Source organism: Lissotriton helveticus, chromosome 12 (genome assembly GCF_964261635.1).
Source record: "Lissotriton helveticus chromosome 12, aLisHel1.1, whole genome shotgun sequence".
NCBI classification, from domain to species: domain Eukaryota; kingdom Metazoa; phylum Chordata; class Amphibia; order Caudata; family Salamandridae; genus Lissotriton; species Lissotriton helveticus.
Window position 1 is genome coordinate 780634683 of NC_136073.1, and position 18758 is coordinate 780653440.

The 18758-nt window shown below is 46.8% G+C and overlaps 1 protein-coding gene across 1 annotated transcript in view; it reads left to right on the forward strand.

Moving 5' to 3' along the window:
- LOC144798137 (uncharacterized) overlaps window positions 1–18758 on the forward strand; it is a 124124-nt gene that overhangs the window by 97807 nt on the left and 7559 nt on the right. The window contains exon 4 of the mRNA XM_078668890.1: window positions 7504–7626. Within this exon, the coding sequence (XP_078525016.1) occupies window positions 7504–7626 (123 nt within the window). The remainder of the gene's footprint in view (window positions 1–7503; window positions 7627–18758) is intronic.

Genomic DNA, 18758 nt, shown 5'->3' on the forward strand with positions numbered 1-18758 from the left:
AAGGAACTACAAACAAAGGGCGTCAGAACCAACACGTGCCAAGAAGAAGATTTCCCGCGCTAATCAGGAATCTTGGGGATCAACCAGGTACTGATCTGCCTGCCAAGCGCTCTCCCCTCTCTGCACCAACCCCCCCTGACTGAACTGCGAGCCTAAACCTGAAGTGACTTGGGCCACCTGAGAAGCGCTCTTCCCCCCCCTCAGCGCTAGAACGCTGACCTGCCTGATAGCTGCGACGGCTATTTTGCCAGCATTATCTATCCAGCGCTCGTCAACTGTGCCCCCACTGGGAAGCGCTGTGAGGCCAGAGCCCCTGTCTGTCACGAAGCGCTGTGAGGCCAGAGCCCCTTTATTTCACGAAGCGCTGTGAGGCCAGAGCCCCTTTCTGTCACAAAGCGCTAGAGTTGAGACTGCCCCCTCAGCGCTGGAAAGACTGAGCGCACTGCGGAACTCACCGTCGCAGCCTGGCACTCCCTTGGCCGGTGCTGCCTTAATCACCCCCTCGGTGGCCCCCGGGACCAGGAGAGGGCCACCGCCACATTTCACAAGGCCGCTCCGGGCCCGAAGCCGTTGTCTCCCCTGTCACATGGTGAGGGGATGCCTGCCGCGTCACCAGCCTCGCCCCCTCCACCCCTTCCTGCTGTCGAGCGTGAGGCCTACACGCCCCGCAGGCTGCTCTGCAACCGGCAGCTGCGGGCGCGCCTCCTCCCTGTCTCCTACGATTGGTCCTGGGCCCAGTGAGACTCGGTAGGCCTGGGACCCGGGGCAGATCCCGCAGCAGCGCTCGACGAGAGCGAGAGATCCTCTCCTGCTTGCTGCACCCGCGGGGCCTCGTGAAGCCCGGCTGCACCTCGCGACTGCCCCCCACAGTGCCAGACCACCGGAGAGCTCCCGAAGGAGCCCGAGTCCTCCTACACCAGTTGACCCGCCGCAAGGGCCCCGGAGGGCCGAAGATAGAAGGTAACCCCCAGGGGAGGAGGGCGGAAGGCCGGAGAAGGCCCCGAATTCGCCCCTCCCCCGGGGAACATCGTGGTTGGGCCCTGTTCGCCTTAGATGACTCTGGGTGGGGGAGAAGTTCTTGCGAGACTGCCAGGCCTCTGAACTGGGCCAAGACATTGGTTAACCCCTGCCTGGGGTCCAGACAAATGCCAGCTGGTGTAGGCCCTGATGCTTGGGTAATGGTGGTATAAGGAAGTGCTTTTGCTGAATACAGGGGCATCTGTGCCTTAATGAATGCCCAGTTCTCTCGCCTAATGAGCTGATGCCCAATCTTCACTGTGATGTCCATTAATACAGAATGAAATGTTTTACTCCTACTTAATGGACGGTTTACTCTTGTCCAAGGCAAAGTTTCCTGGATGCTTTTAGTCACTAAATGAGATGGTTGCTTATATGAAGAAATGGTTATTGATGCTTGATGCAATGTTATTTGAATGTCTTTATAAAGATTGCCTTGCAGGTGCTGATTAGGAGCAAGGTTGTTGCCAAGCCCACGGTTATCTAATATTTAATATTTATTCATTTAAGTATTTATTGCAGAGTGATGAGACAGATGTGCTTTTAAGGGAAACTAATAAGTTATTGCTACTGTGAATTTTTGATTGCCCTGATTCTAATCTTATATAAAAGCTTATTAATTTGAATCAAACGTAACTGGTGGGGTCTATGTCCTTGCCTGCACTTATTGTCTCAGTGGATGCGTGTGCTGTGTAGTCACTTAACACCTGAGCTTTCAGGTGCCTACCTGCTCATGCCAGGCTACCCCAGGGGAACTGGTGACCTCAGTTCCTACATTTGGTGGCGAGCGGTGGGATCCAGGACCTGTGACTATACAGCACCCTCCAGTGGGACAGAGTGCGCTGCAATTAGACTGGACACCTATCGTGCCTACAACCTTTCTCAATTAACCCCCCCACTGTCTAGCCTGTAGAGTGTGTAGAGACCTGTGTTGACCCAGTATTGTACCCACGTCCTAATATCTTTCCTTGATTTTATCTGGGTCCCCACCTGGCAAAATGGAGTTCCAGCTAGGTGATCTGGAGGAGTACACAGTGGTGCAGCTTAGGGAATTTTGTCAGGGGATGGGGGTGCCGGTTGGGCGGTGAGCCGCAAAGGAAGAACTCCGTACCGCCTTGAGGGCATGGTTAAGGGCCCACCCAGAGAAGAGAGGGGATGGGGAGCAGGAGGGACAGGTCACGCAATGGGAGGCGGGCACTCCAGAAGACCCAGGCCTGCTCAACATTGATATGTCCGACAATGTGTTGCCAGGAAGACGTTCCGGGGCAGGGAGTAGTGTATCTGGGGGGAGCGCGTCATCGCAGGAGTATGAGGACAGGAGGGAGGAGAGGCGATTGAAGTGGGAGCTTGCCAAACTAGAGCACGAGAGGGAAAGAGAAAGGGAAGATAAGAAGCTTGCTTTGGAGGAAAAAAAGTTAGCTATGGAAAAAAGGAAGTTGGCGCACAAGCTCCAGCTTAAAGAAATTGAGCCGCGAGCATTGCAATTGGGTGCGCCAGGAAGTCCCAATGGTGGCAGCGTACAAGGGGTTCAACAGGAGCCCAGATTTTGGTTACCCAAGGAGGTGATCGCGAGCTACACACAGGGCGATGACATTGCTAGGTGGTTGGGGGCGTATGAAGTGGCCTTGACCGCCCATGGGTGCCTGAGAAACACTGGGGAGGTGGCCTGTATCGTTATATACCTCCCAACATCAGGGACACCCTCCTGTACTTGGATAAGGCAGACCAGTTCAGGTATTCCCCCATGAAGGAGGCGCTCATTAAAAAGTTCGGCCTCAATCCTGAAAGGTATCGCCAAAAGTTCAGTGGCAGCCATAAGCTGTCCACTCAGAATTGGGTGGATTTCTTTGACTATGCCCGTAAGGCTCTGGATTGTTGGGTGCGTGGCAGCGAGGTGCATGATTATGAGGGCCTGTACAATCTTTTTTTGAGAGAGCACCTCTTGGATAAATGTTTTCCGGAGCTGTGCCAACATCTGGTGGACCGCAAGCTGACTGATCCCCGTGAGCTTGCGGAGGAGGCGGATACTTGGGTCAGCACCCGGGTGTCACACAAGGCCCCCGGGGGAGATGGCCTGAAAGGCGGACAGGGCGGCCCCAGAAGAAAGAGGGGGAGATAAAAAGAAGGAGTTCTCACAAGGCCCACAAACTAGACAGTTTGGGAGAGGAGTAGGTGCCCCACCTCAGTCCAGTTCCCCAAAGCCCACTTACCTTGTCAAGAGTCAGCAGCCAAAAGTTGTCCGGTGCTATGAATGTGGGGAGGTTGGACACTACAAGGGAGATGCCCAGTGTCGCAAATGACCACCAGCCCCCACAGGTGGCAAGAGTCCTGGGGTGGCTAGTGTAGCGCTTGGGATAGAGCTGCCCCTAGATAGGGAGGGGGAGTAGACAGGCCTGACCCTGGTTTCACTTGGGGATAGAGAGATAGTCCCAGTGACGCCCTTACCATGGAATACTGCTAAGTACCAGCAGAGGGTGAAGGTCAATGGGGAGGAGGTGGACGCTCTGAGGGACACAGGTGCCAGCATGACCACCGTAGTGAGGCGGCTGGTGTCCCCTGAGCAAGTAGTACCTGATGTGTTCCATCCGGCTGTGTTGGCTGACGGCAGTCTGAGCTACTATCCCGTGTCTCAGGTTCCCTTTGAGTGGGGAGGAGTTCAAGGCCCGTTGAGAGTTGCGATAAGCCCTGCCTTGCCTGTGGACTGTCTGCTAGGAAACGACCTGGAACATACCGCCTGGAAGGAAGTGGAGTTTAAGGCCCACACTGAGATGCTGGGGTTACCAGAGTGGACTTGCGTGGTCACGCGGTCCATGGCTGCCCGTCAAGAAACTCAACTCGGGTTGGAGCCTGAGACAATGGCCCAACCCAATGCTGGTCCTGAAGGGGAGAATGGAGTGGAGAACACACCCCGTGTGATGGATGGGGAGCCTGTGGAGGTACCCCCGGAGTCCGTGGAGGTGGATGTTGTTCCCGTGGGGGACTAGCCGACCCTTGTCGAGTGGCATGTGGAAGGAGGGCCTACCCGGGAGGAATTCTGTCGGGCGCAAAAGGAGTGCCCCACGCTTGAAGGCATGCGGAGACAGGCCGAAGCCCAAGCGATTCATCAGGAGACCGGCAGTTTTCACGTGTACTGGGAGAATGGCCTCCTTTACAGTGAGCCTAAGGTTCCGGTGCATGGATCCTCGAGGGCCTTAGTAGTCCCCCAATGCTACCGGGCCTTCTTATTGGAATTGGCGCATGAGATTCCTTTAGCTGGACACCTGGGCCAGGACAAGACCTTTGCGAGGCTAGTCCCACATTTTTATTGGCCCAGGGTGAGAGTTGCCTCTGACACCTACTACAAGACCTGCAAGACTTGCCAGGCAAGTGGCAAGACGGGGACCAAAGTGAAGGCCCCTTTGGAACCGCTCCCGGTGGTCGGGACCCCTTTTGAGCGGGCCGGTATCGACATCGTTGGGCCGTTAGACCCTCCGACCTCTGCGGGACACCGGTTCATCTTGGTGTTAGTGGACCACGCCACTCGGTACCCAGAGGCTATTCCTCTGAGGACCATCACTGCACCTGTGGTGGCGCTGGCCCTGATGGGGATATTTACCAGAGTGGGATTCCCCAAGGTCGTGGTGTCAGACAGGGGCACAAACTTCATGTCGGCCTACATGCAGGCCATGTGGAAGGAGTGCGGAGTGACCTATCGGTTCTCCACTACTTACCACCCCCAGACTAACGGGCTCGTAGAGTGCTTCAACAAGACCTTGAAGGGTATGATTGGGAGCCTGCCAGAGGAATTGAGGTGGAAATGGGACATCCTCCTCCCTTGCCTGCTGTTTTCATACCGCGAGGTACCACAGAAGGGAGTCGGGTTCAGCCCCTTCGAACTGCTCTATGGCCATCCCGTTTGGGGGCCCCTCAGCCCTGTTAAGGAGGGGTGGGAGAAGACTTCGAAGAAGCTTCCCCGTGATGTCGTCAGCTACATGTTGGCATTCGGCAGCCAGATGGCCAAGCTGTGGAAGGAAGCATCAGACAACTTGGAGGCTAGCCAAGCCATCATGAAGGAGTGGTATGACCGCAACACTCGGACGGTGGAGTTGGACGCTGGACAGAAGGTGTGGGTCATGGAGCCTGGGGAGCTTAGTGCCCTCCAGGACCGGTGGACTGGTCTGTACGAGATTGTTGAGCGTCGAGGCCAGACCACCTACGTCGTGGATTTGAAGACCCCCCGTCAGCCCCATCGGGTGCTCCACGTCAACCGCCTGAAGCCTCACCATGAGCGATCAGAGCATGCTCTCCTCATGGTAACGGATGGGAGCGAGGAGGAGGAGAGTGAGCCTCTTCCTGACCTTCTGGCGGCCCAGGAGAAGGATGGTTAAGTGGAGGGAGTTGTCCTCTCCCCATCCTTGACCCCAGAGCAACAGAGGGACTGCCACCAGGTATTGGCGCAGCACGCCTCGTTGTTCTCCCTCAAACCTGGAATTACACATGTGTGTACCCATGATGTGGACACAGGGGACAGTTCGCCAGTAAAAACCAAGTCTTACTGGCTGTCCGAGAAAGTGAAGAACAGCATCCAGGGTGAGGTGGCCAAAATGCTGGAGCTGGGGGTGATCGAACCCTCCAGCAGCCCGTGGGCTAGTCCGGTCGTGTTGGTGCCGAAAGCGGCCCCACTGGGCACCACACCAGAACTTCGGTTCTGTGTGGACTATCGGGGATTGAACTCTGTCACCAAGACAGATGCTCACCCGATCCCATGGGCGGATGAGCTGATTGACCGGCTGGGAGCAGCCAAGTACCTCAGCACCATCGACTTGACATCAGGGTACTGGCAGATTGCCATGGCCGATGGAGCGAAGGAGAAGACAGCATTCTCCACCCCCGAGGGTCACTTCCAATTCAGAGTGATGCCCTTCGGGCTCAAGAATGCTCCGGCCACCTTCCAGCGGTTGGTGAACCAGGTGGTGTCTGGCCTGGAGTCCTTCTCAGCGGCGTACCTGGATGACATAGCTGTCTACAGTAGCACCTGGGAAGACCATCTGCCTGCAGCATCTCCAGGAGGTGCTGCAGGCTCTGCAACGTGCTGGCCTCACCATCAAGGCTAGCAAGTGCCAGATTAGACAGGGATCTGTCGTGTACCTGGGACACCTGGTGGGCGGGGGTAAGGTGCAACCCCTCCAGGCCAAAATTGAGACCATCATGGCCTGGGAGCCCGCCAAAACCCAAACTGAGGTCCGAGCTTTCCTCGGCCTCACAGGATACTACCGCAGGTTCGTCAAGGGATATGGTACCATCGTAGCCCCCTTGACTGAGCTAAAGTCCAAGAAGCAGCCCCGCAAGACGGATGGTCTTGCGGGGCTGCTGGACGGCTGCTTGCCAGGAGGCATTTGAAACACTGAAGCGCGCGATGTGCACAGCTCCGGTGCTGGCCACTCCTGACTTCCAGAAAGAATTCATTGTGCAGACGGATGCCTCAGAGAATCTGTGGCCAAATCAAAAAAAAATAAACAAGTACAGTCTCCTGTGCTTGTTTTCTTTAATTCCCTGGGCGGGTAAGGTCCCATGTTTTTTTTTTTTTAACAGAATTTTATATAGCGCGAACTTGACCCGAATCGGGTATCAAAGCGCTTTACATAGCACCAGTTGTATTACTTAAGGGCACATTAATTTTTGTATATGCATATAGGTCAGAGGTGTACGTGGCCCACTTCCCAAGGATGAGCCAACCCTGATGTCCCCATTTCCCGGGGCCCAGCTTTATAAAATATTGAGAGGGCAGCACATAGGCCCCTTACCGTTTTCAGCCTCGGACTCCATCTTCTGGGGTACAGATAAAGGTAAGAAGGGTGAGGGGGCACGCAGACCCCCTCCCCGGGCTGATTCAAGCCCTAGGGACCCCGTTCCCAATGGCCCGGCACTGTTACTAATGGGGAATAACTATACCTTGTGCCCTAAGGCAACTATAACTCGCAAGGTCACCATGCACCTCACATTTTACTTCACTCGTGACATCTTCTCTGATATTATTGATAATATCAGTGCAACTTTTGCTGTCAAATCGTTGATGAGATAACAGTTCATGGCTTGGTTGAGTTATAATTACCTTAGGCACAAGTTATAGTTACTTGAGATAACTCTAGCTATAACTGCTGAATTTCAATGGTTTTGAGTGTGGAAAATCTGAACCTAACTGTAACCTCCCTATAACCTTTGGTTTTTAATGAATATATATACCCAATCTACCTTTACCTAAAGCTCTCCCATTTAGTAATAACTATTACCTGTTTTCCAGCCACTCACTCCCATCCCTCCCACGGGTAGTACAAAATTATAGTTGTATGTGTAGGGCAAAGATCTCGTAGTAAAGATAAGAGAGGTGGAGGCAGAGGTCTTCAGACAAAGGTTTTGGGATAAGCATTTTGCAGTATGTTGCAGTTTGTGAATAAGTTCCTGATTGACTCTGTTAATCACATGTATGAAATTTACTTTTTCTTCCAGTTAACACTCCAGCAGGAACTAGCCATTGTACATTGTATGTATACTACCATCACTCAAAGGGAGGTGACAATGAGCAACATGTTGGTGACTGCTGACACTCTGGATAGCATCTTGACGGACTCGGTAAGCAACAGGTTCTCACCGACAGATGGTGATCGTTCATTCAGTCTTGGAAAACCTCAGAACCTTCAGGGCAAAGCAGAATTACTTCTGATCATTCAGTCAGAACTTTGGTATTCCAGATAGTTCCATGATGGTCTGCAGCTGGTATGGAAACTAGCAGTGTTGCGATTGAATGGTTAACAGGGTTATACAGATGGCTCTCTCAAAGTATCTGAAAAATTTTGCACAGGATGATCAATTTGTCGCCACAATGGATGTGAGTAGAGAGCCTGGCAGAAGTAGTGCATGGGAGAGGCAATGGGGCACAAAACAAAACAAGATATTACTGACATGAAAAAGTCTAATCAGTTACCCAAAGGAAATAGAAGGGATTTTGTTGGATTGGGGATATCATGGGAGTTACAAGAAAAATAGCAGCTCTTATAACGAGAACACTGTCTTAGTTTTACAGTGGGTGGGAATGTAGAAATCAACAGAACTATATATCAGAATATTACATATAGAATATCATTTGACAGAGGCAATATGGCGGCCGCCAGCTCAGTCGTGTGAGATGGTAGCCCTGTCCTCCTACACCCGTGAAGAAGATGTGCTGTGGATAGTGAGAGGACGAGAGGGTGAAAGTGGGTCTGAGCACTTACCGAGGTGTGCGAAGCTCAGTCCTGGTACTATTGGCATGTTCAGGTTATCTCAGCAAAATCCGACTTGGATACATTGTAGCCGCAAGGGGCCGGGCGTAGACGCCGAGCCGAGAAGCAGCAACTGTTGCAGGCAAAACTACTGGAGAGTCGAGAGCAGGATATCGCAAAACACCGATAATGCCGCCTAAAGGAGCTAGAGGGAAAGCCCAGGCCCTGGCTGATGGTGCTACCGCTGCTGCTACAGTGGCAGCCGTTGGAATTGTCTCCGGAACGGTAGGAAAAACCGCGGAGCCGCTGAGCCGTAAGAAAGCCTCTAATCTCAATGGTAAAACAAATAAAGGCGAGAGCTGTGCCCGTGGTAACTCTACGGGCATGGTCAGTCCCGCAAAATGCACTATCCCGCAAATGTTCTCACAAGGCAAAGGTGGGAAGAGTGGGAAAACGGGGATCCAGGGTGTTCCGAATCCCCAAACAGACAAGCTCCTAGGAACATTGGGTGTTGAAGCTGTTGTTGGTTCCCCCGGTCATCATGAAGGAGAGTTCAGGTGCTCAGCAGATTTCTCTGTATGACGCTGTTGCCGTGGACAATTTAATATTTGGCAGCAATATGGATCTGGCTAATGGCGCTGGTAAAAAGGATGGGCGCAATCCTGCAGGAGTGAACAACAGTGGGGTGAACCCCTGGAACTGGGTTGCCAAGATACTGAACCAGTTGTACCACAGAAGCTTTGTAATGATAATAACATTGTGGTTAGAAGCGAAAATGGCTCGGTTGGCTTGGCTGGGGCTCTTAATGGGACAGAGTCACACAGTCTAGATTCACTAACGAAGGAGGCGGAGTTGGTGGATCTTGTGGATAAGTTCTTGTCATTATCAGAACATTCGGATATATCCAGTGAGGAGATGATGAGAAATGGGAAAACGCATATGGCTCAACATTGGGATGAACTGAGTGAGCATAGTACTACACCCCCTGAGGATACGGAAAGGGATTCATCGGAGGGAAGCCCCCAGACAATGCGGAAGAAAAGGGCTTTGACAGAGGAGTCTTGCTACTTTGCCAATTCCTCTTTACCGATGCAAAAGTCAAAGGTTAGAACCCCGGATAAATCTGACCCCTCTGTGGTGCGTAGAACACTAGAGTCATCAGAAGAGGTATCCTTGAGTCTTATATATCGAACAGTGTTTACTCACAGGGAGGAAACGTGATTAGAAAGCCAAAGGACACAGAATGTCTGTCGTAAATTACAAAATTCAGTACGCGTATCGCCAAGACTTGCTCAGAGTTTACTGCAAGAATTACCAAGGCAGAAGCCTGTATTTTGTATTTGGAGGATAAACTAGCTTCACAAAAAATGATGCTATGGAAACTTATTGATTTGGAGAACAGAGCTCGGCGGAACAATCTGCGAGTCTTCCAAATTCCTGAGGGGGTTGAAGGACAGGACCCTCGTAAATTTATTATTGAATTGTTTACTGAGGCGTTTCCAGAATGAACTCAATGGGACTGGCAGACAGAGGATTCAGAGGGCTCACCGTTTTCCCTTTTCTGTCCGGGCCCGGCCAGGTCAGTCGGCAGAAGTGGCTAAACCAAGGGCCATACTGATTTAATTTAACAACTTTTTGGCACGAGAAGCAGTTTCCGATCTTGCCCGTCTCGATAGGAAAAGAGTTGGCAAGGGGGTTGAATTTTTTGTTAGGCCAGATTACGGCCATCAGACGGTAGAGAAACACTGGCAATTACCTCATCTTATTCTACCATTTCAAACTAAGGGGGCCCAAGCTTTCTTACTACAACCAGCCAAACTTAAAATCATCCATAAAGGGAATACTAGGTTTTTCACCTCTGAAATTTTGACGAAAGAGTTTCTGCAAACCCTCAAAGAAGGATAAGGAGGGATTAGGCTTATAGAATTATTATCAAATTTGCAGCTTCCTTTTGTGCTCTTATGCCTAATTATTTGCATAACTCTTGTTTATCAAGTTGTATACCCCCCAGCTGTTGCAACAGGTTATGTCATGGGGGAAGAGAATGAGTATGCATACTGTCTGTGGCCTATTGATCTGTAGGTTAATGATTTTTTGTTAGGTTCAATTGTTGGGGGACTTCACGGGTGTGGGAGGGACTTTTGGGTGTAGGGAGCATGTCACCGCTAGGACTAACAGTCCTAAAGCCTCGAGGTAGTGGGGCTGTGGGGTGTGCTGTTGGGGTGGTGTTGGGGGTGAGGGTGGTGGAGAGGGTAAGGAGGAGGGTTGGGGGTAAAAGTAAAAGAAAAAGAAAAAGGAAGATTCATAGCAGCAAATAAAAGTACAGAGGGTTAAAAGGTTTGCGTATAGGCCTGTAGGTATGGCAACCTTGAATTTATGGCAAATTTAGGCCTTCGAATATGCACACTGAATGTGTGCGGGTTAAATAATCATAATAAAAGGCAGAGGGTCTCCAGAGAGCTTCGGGTGGTTCAGCCCCATGTGGTGTATCCACATTGGGCTGATTTTGGGCCATTGTGGAATGTAGGACAGGAGGGGTTATATTTACCCTCTGTACAATATACGGCTCTAACCTTGATGAAGCCCCAATATTGGAATATTTAAATGGGGAGCTTGCTACATGGCCCAATCTGTTATTCTTGTGTGGGGATCTTAATATAAATTTGACCTCCGAAGCTTTTCAAAATTGGAGGCGAAACTATAAAGGTAGGAAACCCCGGGTCATCAAGGCTCTATTTCAATTACTAAATCTGTGTATACCCAAGGGTGACCTTGGACCATGCACTTGTGGTAGTTGAAATCCCGGACCTTGCTCGGTGTGTAGCCCTGAGACCGTTTACATTTGACAGGAAGCATTTGATGGATGAAAAATGTATTGAACACATGAAGGTGTGGATAAAGGAATTTTTGCAAATTAATAGACACTCCGCGTCCTGAGGGACTGTATGGGATACATCCAAAGCTAGATTTAGAGGGGAAACACAGAGCCTTGGGTATTTAAAATGTAAATTAGTGAAACAGGCATTGCAGGTTTTTTATGAGGAGCTTAAGATTGTCGAAGAGGAATTAGTTAACGGGTTAGCTGCAGGATATAACACCACACCACTTCAGAATAATCTAGCGAGATGTAAGGCCAAAATTAATCTAGAATGGAGCAAGGAGAGCGCCATAAAATATCAAACATATAGAAAAGAGTGTCATGAGTATGGCGAGGCCACGGGCCGATGTTTAGCCTAGAAATTGCAAATATAAGAGGACGAATAAAGAACGGATGGGGTTATTGTGTCTGATCCCTAGAAAATTATTATAGTGTTTCATGATTTTTATACAGAATTATATACAGAGAACGATACTGGGGGCCTTTCTCCGACAGATATGGGACTTCCAGCCACTTTAGGGGGCAAATTGGCTCAAACGGATGTTGAACCTATTAGGATGGGGGAATTAGAGCAGGCCATACATTCTCTTGCAGTAGGGAAAGCTGCGGGACCAGACAGACCCCCCTTGGAAGTATTTAAGATCTTTTTTCAGGAGATAAAAAATTATATGCTTAACGTTTATCAAACTTCACAAAAAGGGGAGATTCCACGAACCTGGTCCGAGGCCAATATTTGTGTGTTGAAGAAAAAGTGGAAACCATCTGAATTATCGGGGTCTTATCATCCAATCTCTCTTCTTAATGCCAACGGTAAAATCTATGCAAAAATCTTTGCCACACGATTGGCAAAAATTATACCATCAATAGTATTGTTAAAACAACACAGTTTTATACCTGGGAGAGGGACCGTAGACCATGTGCGTAGAGTAATTACTCTCCAAGATATCGTACAGGTAGAATCTCGAGAACTTGACCTTATTTTACTCAATGCCGAAAAGGCGCTCAACCGGGTTTTGTGGCATTTCCTCTCATGGGGACTGCAACACATGGGTTTCGGGCAGGGCTATATACGTGCTTTAAACGCCCTTTATCATCTCCACTCAGTGAAAATTTGCTCAATGGGATATCACTCAGAGACCATCGCGATTTCTAGAGGCACGAGACAAGGCTGTCCTTGTTCACCACTTTTATCTACGCTGTATATTAACCCTTTTATTCTTATGCTAGAACAAAGTAGAAAGATTTTGCCTTGTAAAGTACAACAAGAACAGTATTCTGTAATGGTTTATGCCAATGATATAGCGATTGTTACTTGTAATCCCTGTCTTGCTATACCTGAAATAGAATCCCTGGCGCAGACTTTTGGGGCACTTTCTGGATATAAACTTAATACTGCTAAAACCCAAATTTTATGTACAAGTCAAGCAATGGATGGGGATGCTAGGTGTGTTAAGGAAGCTATCTATCTGGGTATTAAGATCCGTACCTCTGTTAAAGAGATCATTGAGGTTAATTGGGGCGATATTATTTGGGGAGTAAAATGCTCACTTGAAAGGTAGGAGAATCTCCATCTGTCATTAGTGGCAGAGCTAACGTTCTGAAAATGAATGTCTTACCGCGAGTTATGTATTTTTTTAGGGCTGTGCCCCTGGAGGTATCCTATAAGCAAATTCAATATTTACATATTTACAATCTCTCTGTAGTAAGTTTATTTGGGCTCCTTGGAAACCTCGTAGGGCTGCTCGATATATGACTCCTTCTTGAGAAAGAGGAGGATGGTCTATCCCTGACTTTGCTTTGTATTACTGTTCCTGTATTTTGGTTAATGCACGTATTTTACGTACTGGAGAAGAGATTAGTAATCTGGCCAAAGCCCCCTCAATTTATCAGATGATTCTAGGGTCAAAGGTCAAGCATTGCCTATTCAAAAGAGTGGACAGCAGTTACTTTAAAAAAACGCACTTCAAGGTATTAAATGCTGTGTTTAAAGTCTGGAAGACTGTACGGAAAAGCTTCGAAATTCCAGTACTTTCCATGTATACCCCCACTAGTGCCACAGGAGTGCTGCCCCCGATCTTCTGCGACCAGGTGGCCTTAGGCTTGAGAAGGAAGGGGATTACCTGACTTGGCGACTTATATCATGATGATGGGAGATTACACTTATTTGCGGAGTTGGCGGATAAATTCCATCTACCCATAACTCAATTTTTTAAATACTTACAAGTAAGGGACTTTCTGGGAAAACACCCTATTTGCATTATGAAGTTTAAAATTGTAGAATCTATTAAACAGCAGGGAAACATCGAGCTAATTTATAAAACACTGTTAGAGGGCAGAACGGATGATCTAGAAAAATATAATAGGAGATGGAGAACATGGTTGGGGAACCCTGAAATCTCATTGGAAAAATCTATTGATTTGACAGGGAGGATCTTTCCTGCAGCCAGCCTTAAAAGTCATCATCATAAAATGTTATTCAATTTGTATTATACCCCTCTTAAAATGATGAAGTGGGGGGTCAGCATGGTGGGAAGTGTTGCCGCTGTGGAAAAGATAGTGCAGACATTGTGCAAGTGTTTTTTGCATGTGCGGTATTGGACACTCTGATAGAATCTATAGAGAAGTTTTTGTCAGAAATAACCGGGGACTGTGTTAAAATTTCTCAGTCTATGATGTTGCTTGGTATTGGGGAAGATTTCCGCCAGGGGCAGCTACTATATGAACACCGTTATCCTATTTTTATGGCCACGGTGGTTGCTCAGTTGGCAATTGCCTCACTTTAGCTACAGCAAGAGGCTCCGCCCTTTGAGATGTGGCGGGCCAAGTTTCTCAATGAGTACCACATGGAATACAGTTTATATCCTGTTAAAGGATATAGAAAAAGGAGATTAGGGTTAATGATTTGGGGGTGGTGAGGGAGGGGGAACATCCTTTACGAAGCGGATGTTACCCCGCAGTACCGTTACAACGCGTATTTTAGAACGCAAGTTGTAACCACGACTTGCGCTGGAGGGCGCTAAAGGACAAGGAATTGTAGATTTACTATTCCAACACCTTCCCTACTGTACATAGGCTGGTGTTGGAATAGTAAATTAAACTATTCCTAATTCCGCACCCCTACAGCGCAAGTTGTGGTAACTACTTGCGTTGTAAAATACGCGTTGTAACAGTACGCGTGGTAATACCACGCGTCGTAACAACGTACATCCGTGAGGGAGTATATGACGGGGTAATTAAGTCTATTATGTATCATATAGTTTGTACTTCATGTTAACTTGATGTCGAGGGCATTGGTTAGGATTGGGGCTTAAAATGGGCAATGATGGAAGTCTTGATGTATGTGTTCAGTTATGTATTATTTATTTTGCTACTATGGAATTCTAATAAAATTTAAAAAATAGTCGATCATTTGACATAAATATCATGTCCTAAATGTAGCAATAATGTTTATGAACAATGTTTAGTACAGAGTATTATGTCAGTCAATATTCTGACCATGCTATTCAGGTACAACACCTTCAATAGAATTTGACAAAGGATGACAGATTTAATAAAATAAGGGCTGTTAGCAGGAAAATCTGTAGCGCTCAGACAGGCTGATGTACCGTATGAAAATCCAGTATGTATGGCCACATGTTGACCTTGCACTTGGGGCCGTTCATTGAAGGCAGAGCAGAAAAACTCTATGTGCAGTACTGCATTGACACCAGCTGCAACTGTGTCATAACATTATGTCAGATGGACCTATATGATAGATTAGGTGCTAGTTCAGCTGTGTCTGCAGCAAGAAGTTATATTTGATTTCACAGAGTTTGAAATTCAGCGATAGTATTTCTATTTCAATTAAACTGCAAACACTTAACGTAACACTGTATCCATACACATTATTTTTAAAATGGCCTTATTAACTAAGTAAGTTTAAGTAAGTCCGTTTTATTTGTAAAGTGCATAGTTAATTAAAACCATTGCAAAGATAAAAAAATAATTAACTATAAAATATGGCATGTTCCAAACAGTTTTGTTATGTACACACCGGTTTCTCATGTATTTCCATTAAGAATTCTTTAGGAAGGAGTAAAATGCAATGTGCTGATCTTTTTAACTACCATCTCTGATACTACTGTGGGTGCAATATTCAATTATTCCCTTTTAATAGTTTTAGTAAGGAGTTTCTCTGCTGTTAGCACTCAAAAGACAACAGTTAATTTTGTGTTATCTAGTGTTTGAATGTTATGTTTTTTATCATTCCAGGTCCTTTAGTTTGGTGTAGTAGTACTTTAGAGTTGATAGTGATGAATTATTATATTGATATTAGGGTGTGTCCTGAGGAAGAAAGAAATAGTGTGCCTTAAATGGTCTGCCTGTAGAAAATGAGTGTACTCAACATCATTATGCAATGCACATTAGGGTAAGCATGACACTCTCATACTTTTGTAGGGAAATCTGACACCACCAGCTAAACTATAACCTGCATCTACACTGCACTTCCATACCACACTTTCACTACCTACATCGTACATGAAACCTACATCCCAATGTTTGCTGTTCTACACTCCTGCATCACAAAAGACATCAGTTACAACTAGCTAGCATATACTTCTTTCCTAGAGTTCAATTACACTCTTTAAATCAGGAGTCTCAAACCTTCCCTGAGCTACTGTCTTATATAGGAATTTTATAAATGCACACAGAGACCAAATAACTTAAACACTGCCCCTAGAGTACCCTTAAGTTCTTCATTCCAGATACAGGGAGCATAAAGTATTAATAGAACAGGAGCTGTAACGCAAAGGTTTACAATTGGGGTCCCTGAGGATCATTGTTGTCCCTTTGCTCTTGAAACACCTAAATAGAGAGATGAGTGTAAGAGAGGAAGATAAATAAAACAAAAAGAATGACAAAATAAAGAAAGAAATCAGGAAAGAAAAACAGAAAGAAAGGAAGAAAGAAAGAAAGAAAGGAAGAAAGAAAGAAAGAAAGAAACAAAGAAAGAAAGAAAGAAAGAAAGAAAGAAAGAAAGAAAGAGAAATATAGGAAAAGAAATAACAAAATAAAGGAAAAAAACGAGGACAAAATACCCAGAGAAAAGAGTCAAATGCAGGAAATGAAGGAAGAAAGCAATTAAGAAGAGATGAAAGACGAAGAAACAAACTAGGAAAGGTTGAATGAAAATACAGGAAGAAAGAAGGCATGGTAAAAAAGAAGTACGCAAAAGAATGAAGAGCACAACAGAGAAAGAATAAAGTAAGAAGGTGAGAGAAAGAAAAAGACAGCGAGAAAACAATGGAAGGAAAGAAAGAAAAAAAATAAGAGAAAAAAAGTAGAAGAAAACAGAAGGGAGAAGATCAGATCAGAGGTGGAATTAAGAAAAGATACTTGTGGATGAAGAAAGGAGAACAAGAAAGAAACAGAACAATAAGTAATAACACCAAAAGGAGAAATACAGAAAAAGAATAACAGGGGAGGGAAGATGAAGGCAGAGAAAACAGATAAGACTGAAAAAAAGAAGGGAGAGAAGGAAACAACCAGAGAAAGAAAAACATTGAGGAAGATGGAGATAGGACAAAAGAAAAGAAAGAGAGAAGGAGGGAAATTAAGTAAGAGTAGGAGAAAGAATAATAAACGAAGAAAAGAGAAAAACAGAAATTGGAGAAAAAAGAAAAAAATAAAGAAGAAAGGAAAGAATTACTGAGAGACACAAGATTGAAAAAGAGAAGAAAGAAATAGTAAGAAAGATACAAAGAACTGGAAAATGGAGGAAAAATTGAAAATAGAGGTTGAAATGAGAAAAAAAGAAAGAAAAATATCAAGAAGAATATCAAGCCAATAAGAAAAAAAGAAAGAGAACTGAAAAAGAATGCACAACAAAGGAGGGAAGGAAAGAGATAGTGTAAACAAATAGGGGGGAAGCGGGAAAGAGGGAAAAATAAAGAAAGAGGACAGCAAGAAAGAGAGAATAAAATACATTGAGAAATGAAAGAGAGACATAAAAACAAGGAAAACAGAAAGACATGTAAAATGAGGCTAGAAAGAAGTAGAAAACGAAGAAATTATTTTCAGAAAAGGGTAGTCTGCATCCTCAAGTACTGTCAGCGTTCGAGTAAATCATAGGAACGGGAGCTGTGTTTTAAATAGCTGTGTTATCAGGTGGGCACCTGTATATTCTCAAGCTTGTTGACAGGCAATTATCATATGTGAGCTACTCAATGGCAGTCTGCGAGCTACTAGTAACATGTGATTGATTAGTTGGAGACCATTGCTTTTAATCCACAAATAGGAAACACGCCACTTCCTACTCTTTAAGTCTCGCTAACTTCTGTAACTACATTCCACCTCCTTCGGAGCCCTACATTAACACCTGCACCAGACATTCTATACGTTTTTATTTTTTTTAAAAACATATTTTATTAGGTTTTCATGCAATGCACAAACAATTCACCGATACATGCAACTTCATTACCTTAGTCTCGCAACACTTGACCAATAATTGTATCCCCATCCAGATTTTGCCTCGCCCCGCCAAGTCTGTGTTAGTCCATCCATTTGTTCCACATATAGAGTGAGGTCTTTCTAATAGCAAGAGTTATATCCCAGTGAACCCGAGACACAGTTCTACAGGGCTAAATTGTGTTGCTCTGAGCCTATTCAGGCATTGTCAGCCTCTATGTTTCAGCACGGATTAAAACAAACAAAATCCCCCCCTTCAACTCAAACTCCCCGCCCTCTACCCCCCGAACCCTACCACCTACCTCCCCTCAGACATGTCGCTTTCCCTAGCCGCGCATGTAATGCTCATAATGTGTTCTGCATACTCCACCCTAGTCCTATGTCAGTAGCCCACATCTCCGCCGGAGGGACACTCCCACTTCTACGCTTGCTCCTCCCATTCTCTCAACTCACTACCTGTTGTTGCAGTCTCATATAATAAAGAGGGCACCCATAGCCGGCGAGGTCAGTCATCATCCTCAGTCGGATTCTTGAGCAAATCCATCAACGCCACCCAGGCTCTCGCCGACTCCCAGAATTTGTCGTTGTCAGTCCTCCGAGCTAATTGGAGGCGGAGCGTCCCCTCGCAATCCGCCCACTTAGTAAAGGCACTTAGCCAGCGCGCAACGCTAGGGGCCGTGGCCGCCTTCCAATGGCTAGTGATTTCATGCTTGGCTAGAACTAACCCCAGGTCTAGGAACTTACTGGTGGTTTTGTTGTGGGAAGTGTGGGGGAACCAGTGCAACAGGCATACCCCTGGAGTATTCTGCAGGTCCCTCTCCGTCACCTCCGTCAGTTTGGCCAGTACCTCTCCCCAGTATCCCCAAAGCAGCGGACAATCCCAGAACATGTGTATGCATACCGCACCCTCCAGTCTGCATCGTGGGCAGGTAGTGTGGGAGCCAAAAAACTTTGTGAGGCGTAAGATACGCCCGATGAAACACATAAAATTGAATACGTTGGAATCTCGCGTTTCGGGAACATTTCCAGGCCCGTTCCATTAACAATTCCCAAGGTTTCTCCTCTATAGGCATTCCCAGGTCAGTTTCCCACTTAATACGCAGTCCCTCCAGAGGTGTCCTCAAGCCCTGGATCAACCTCCGATACAAGCACGTCACCGCCTTGATCCTACCTACAGA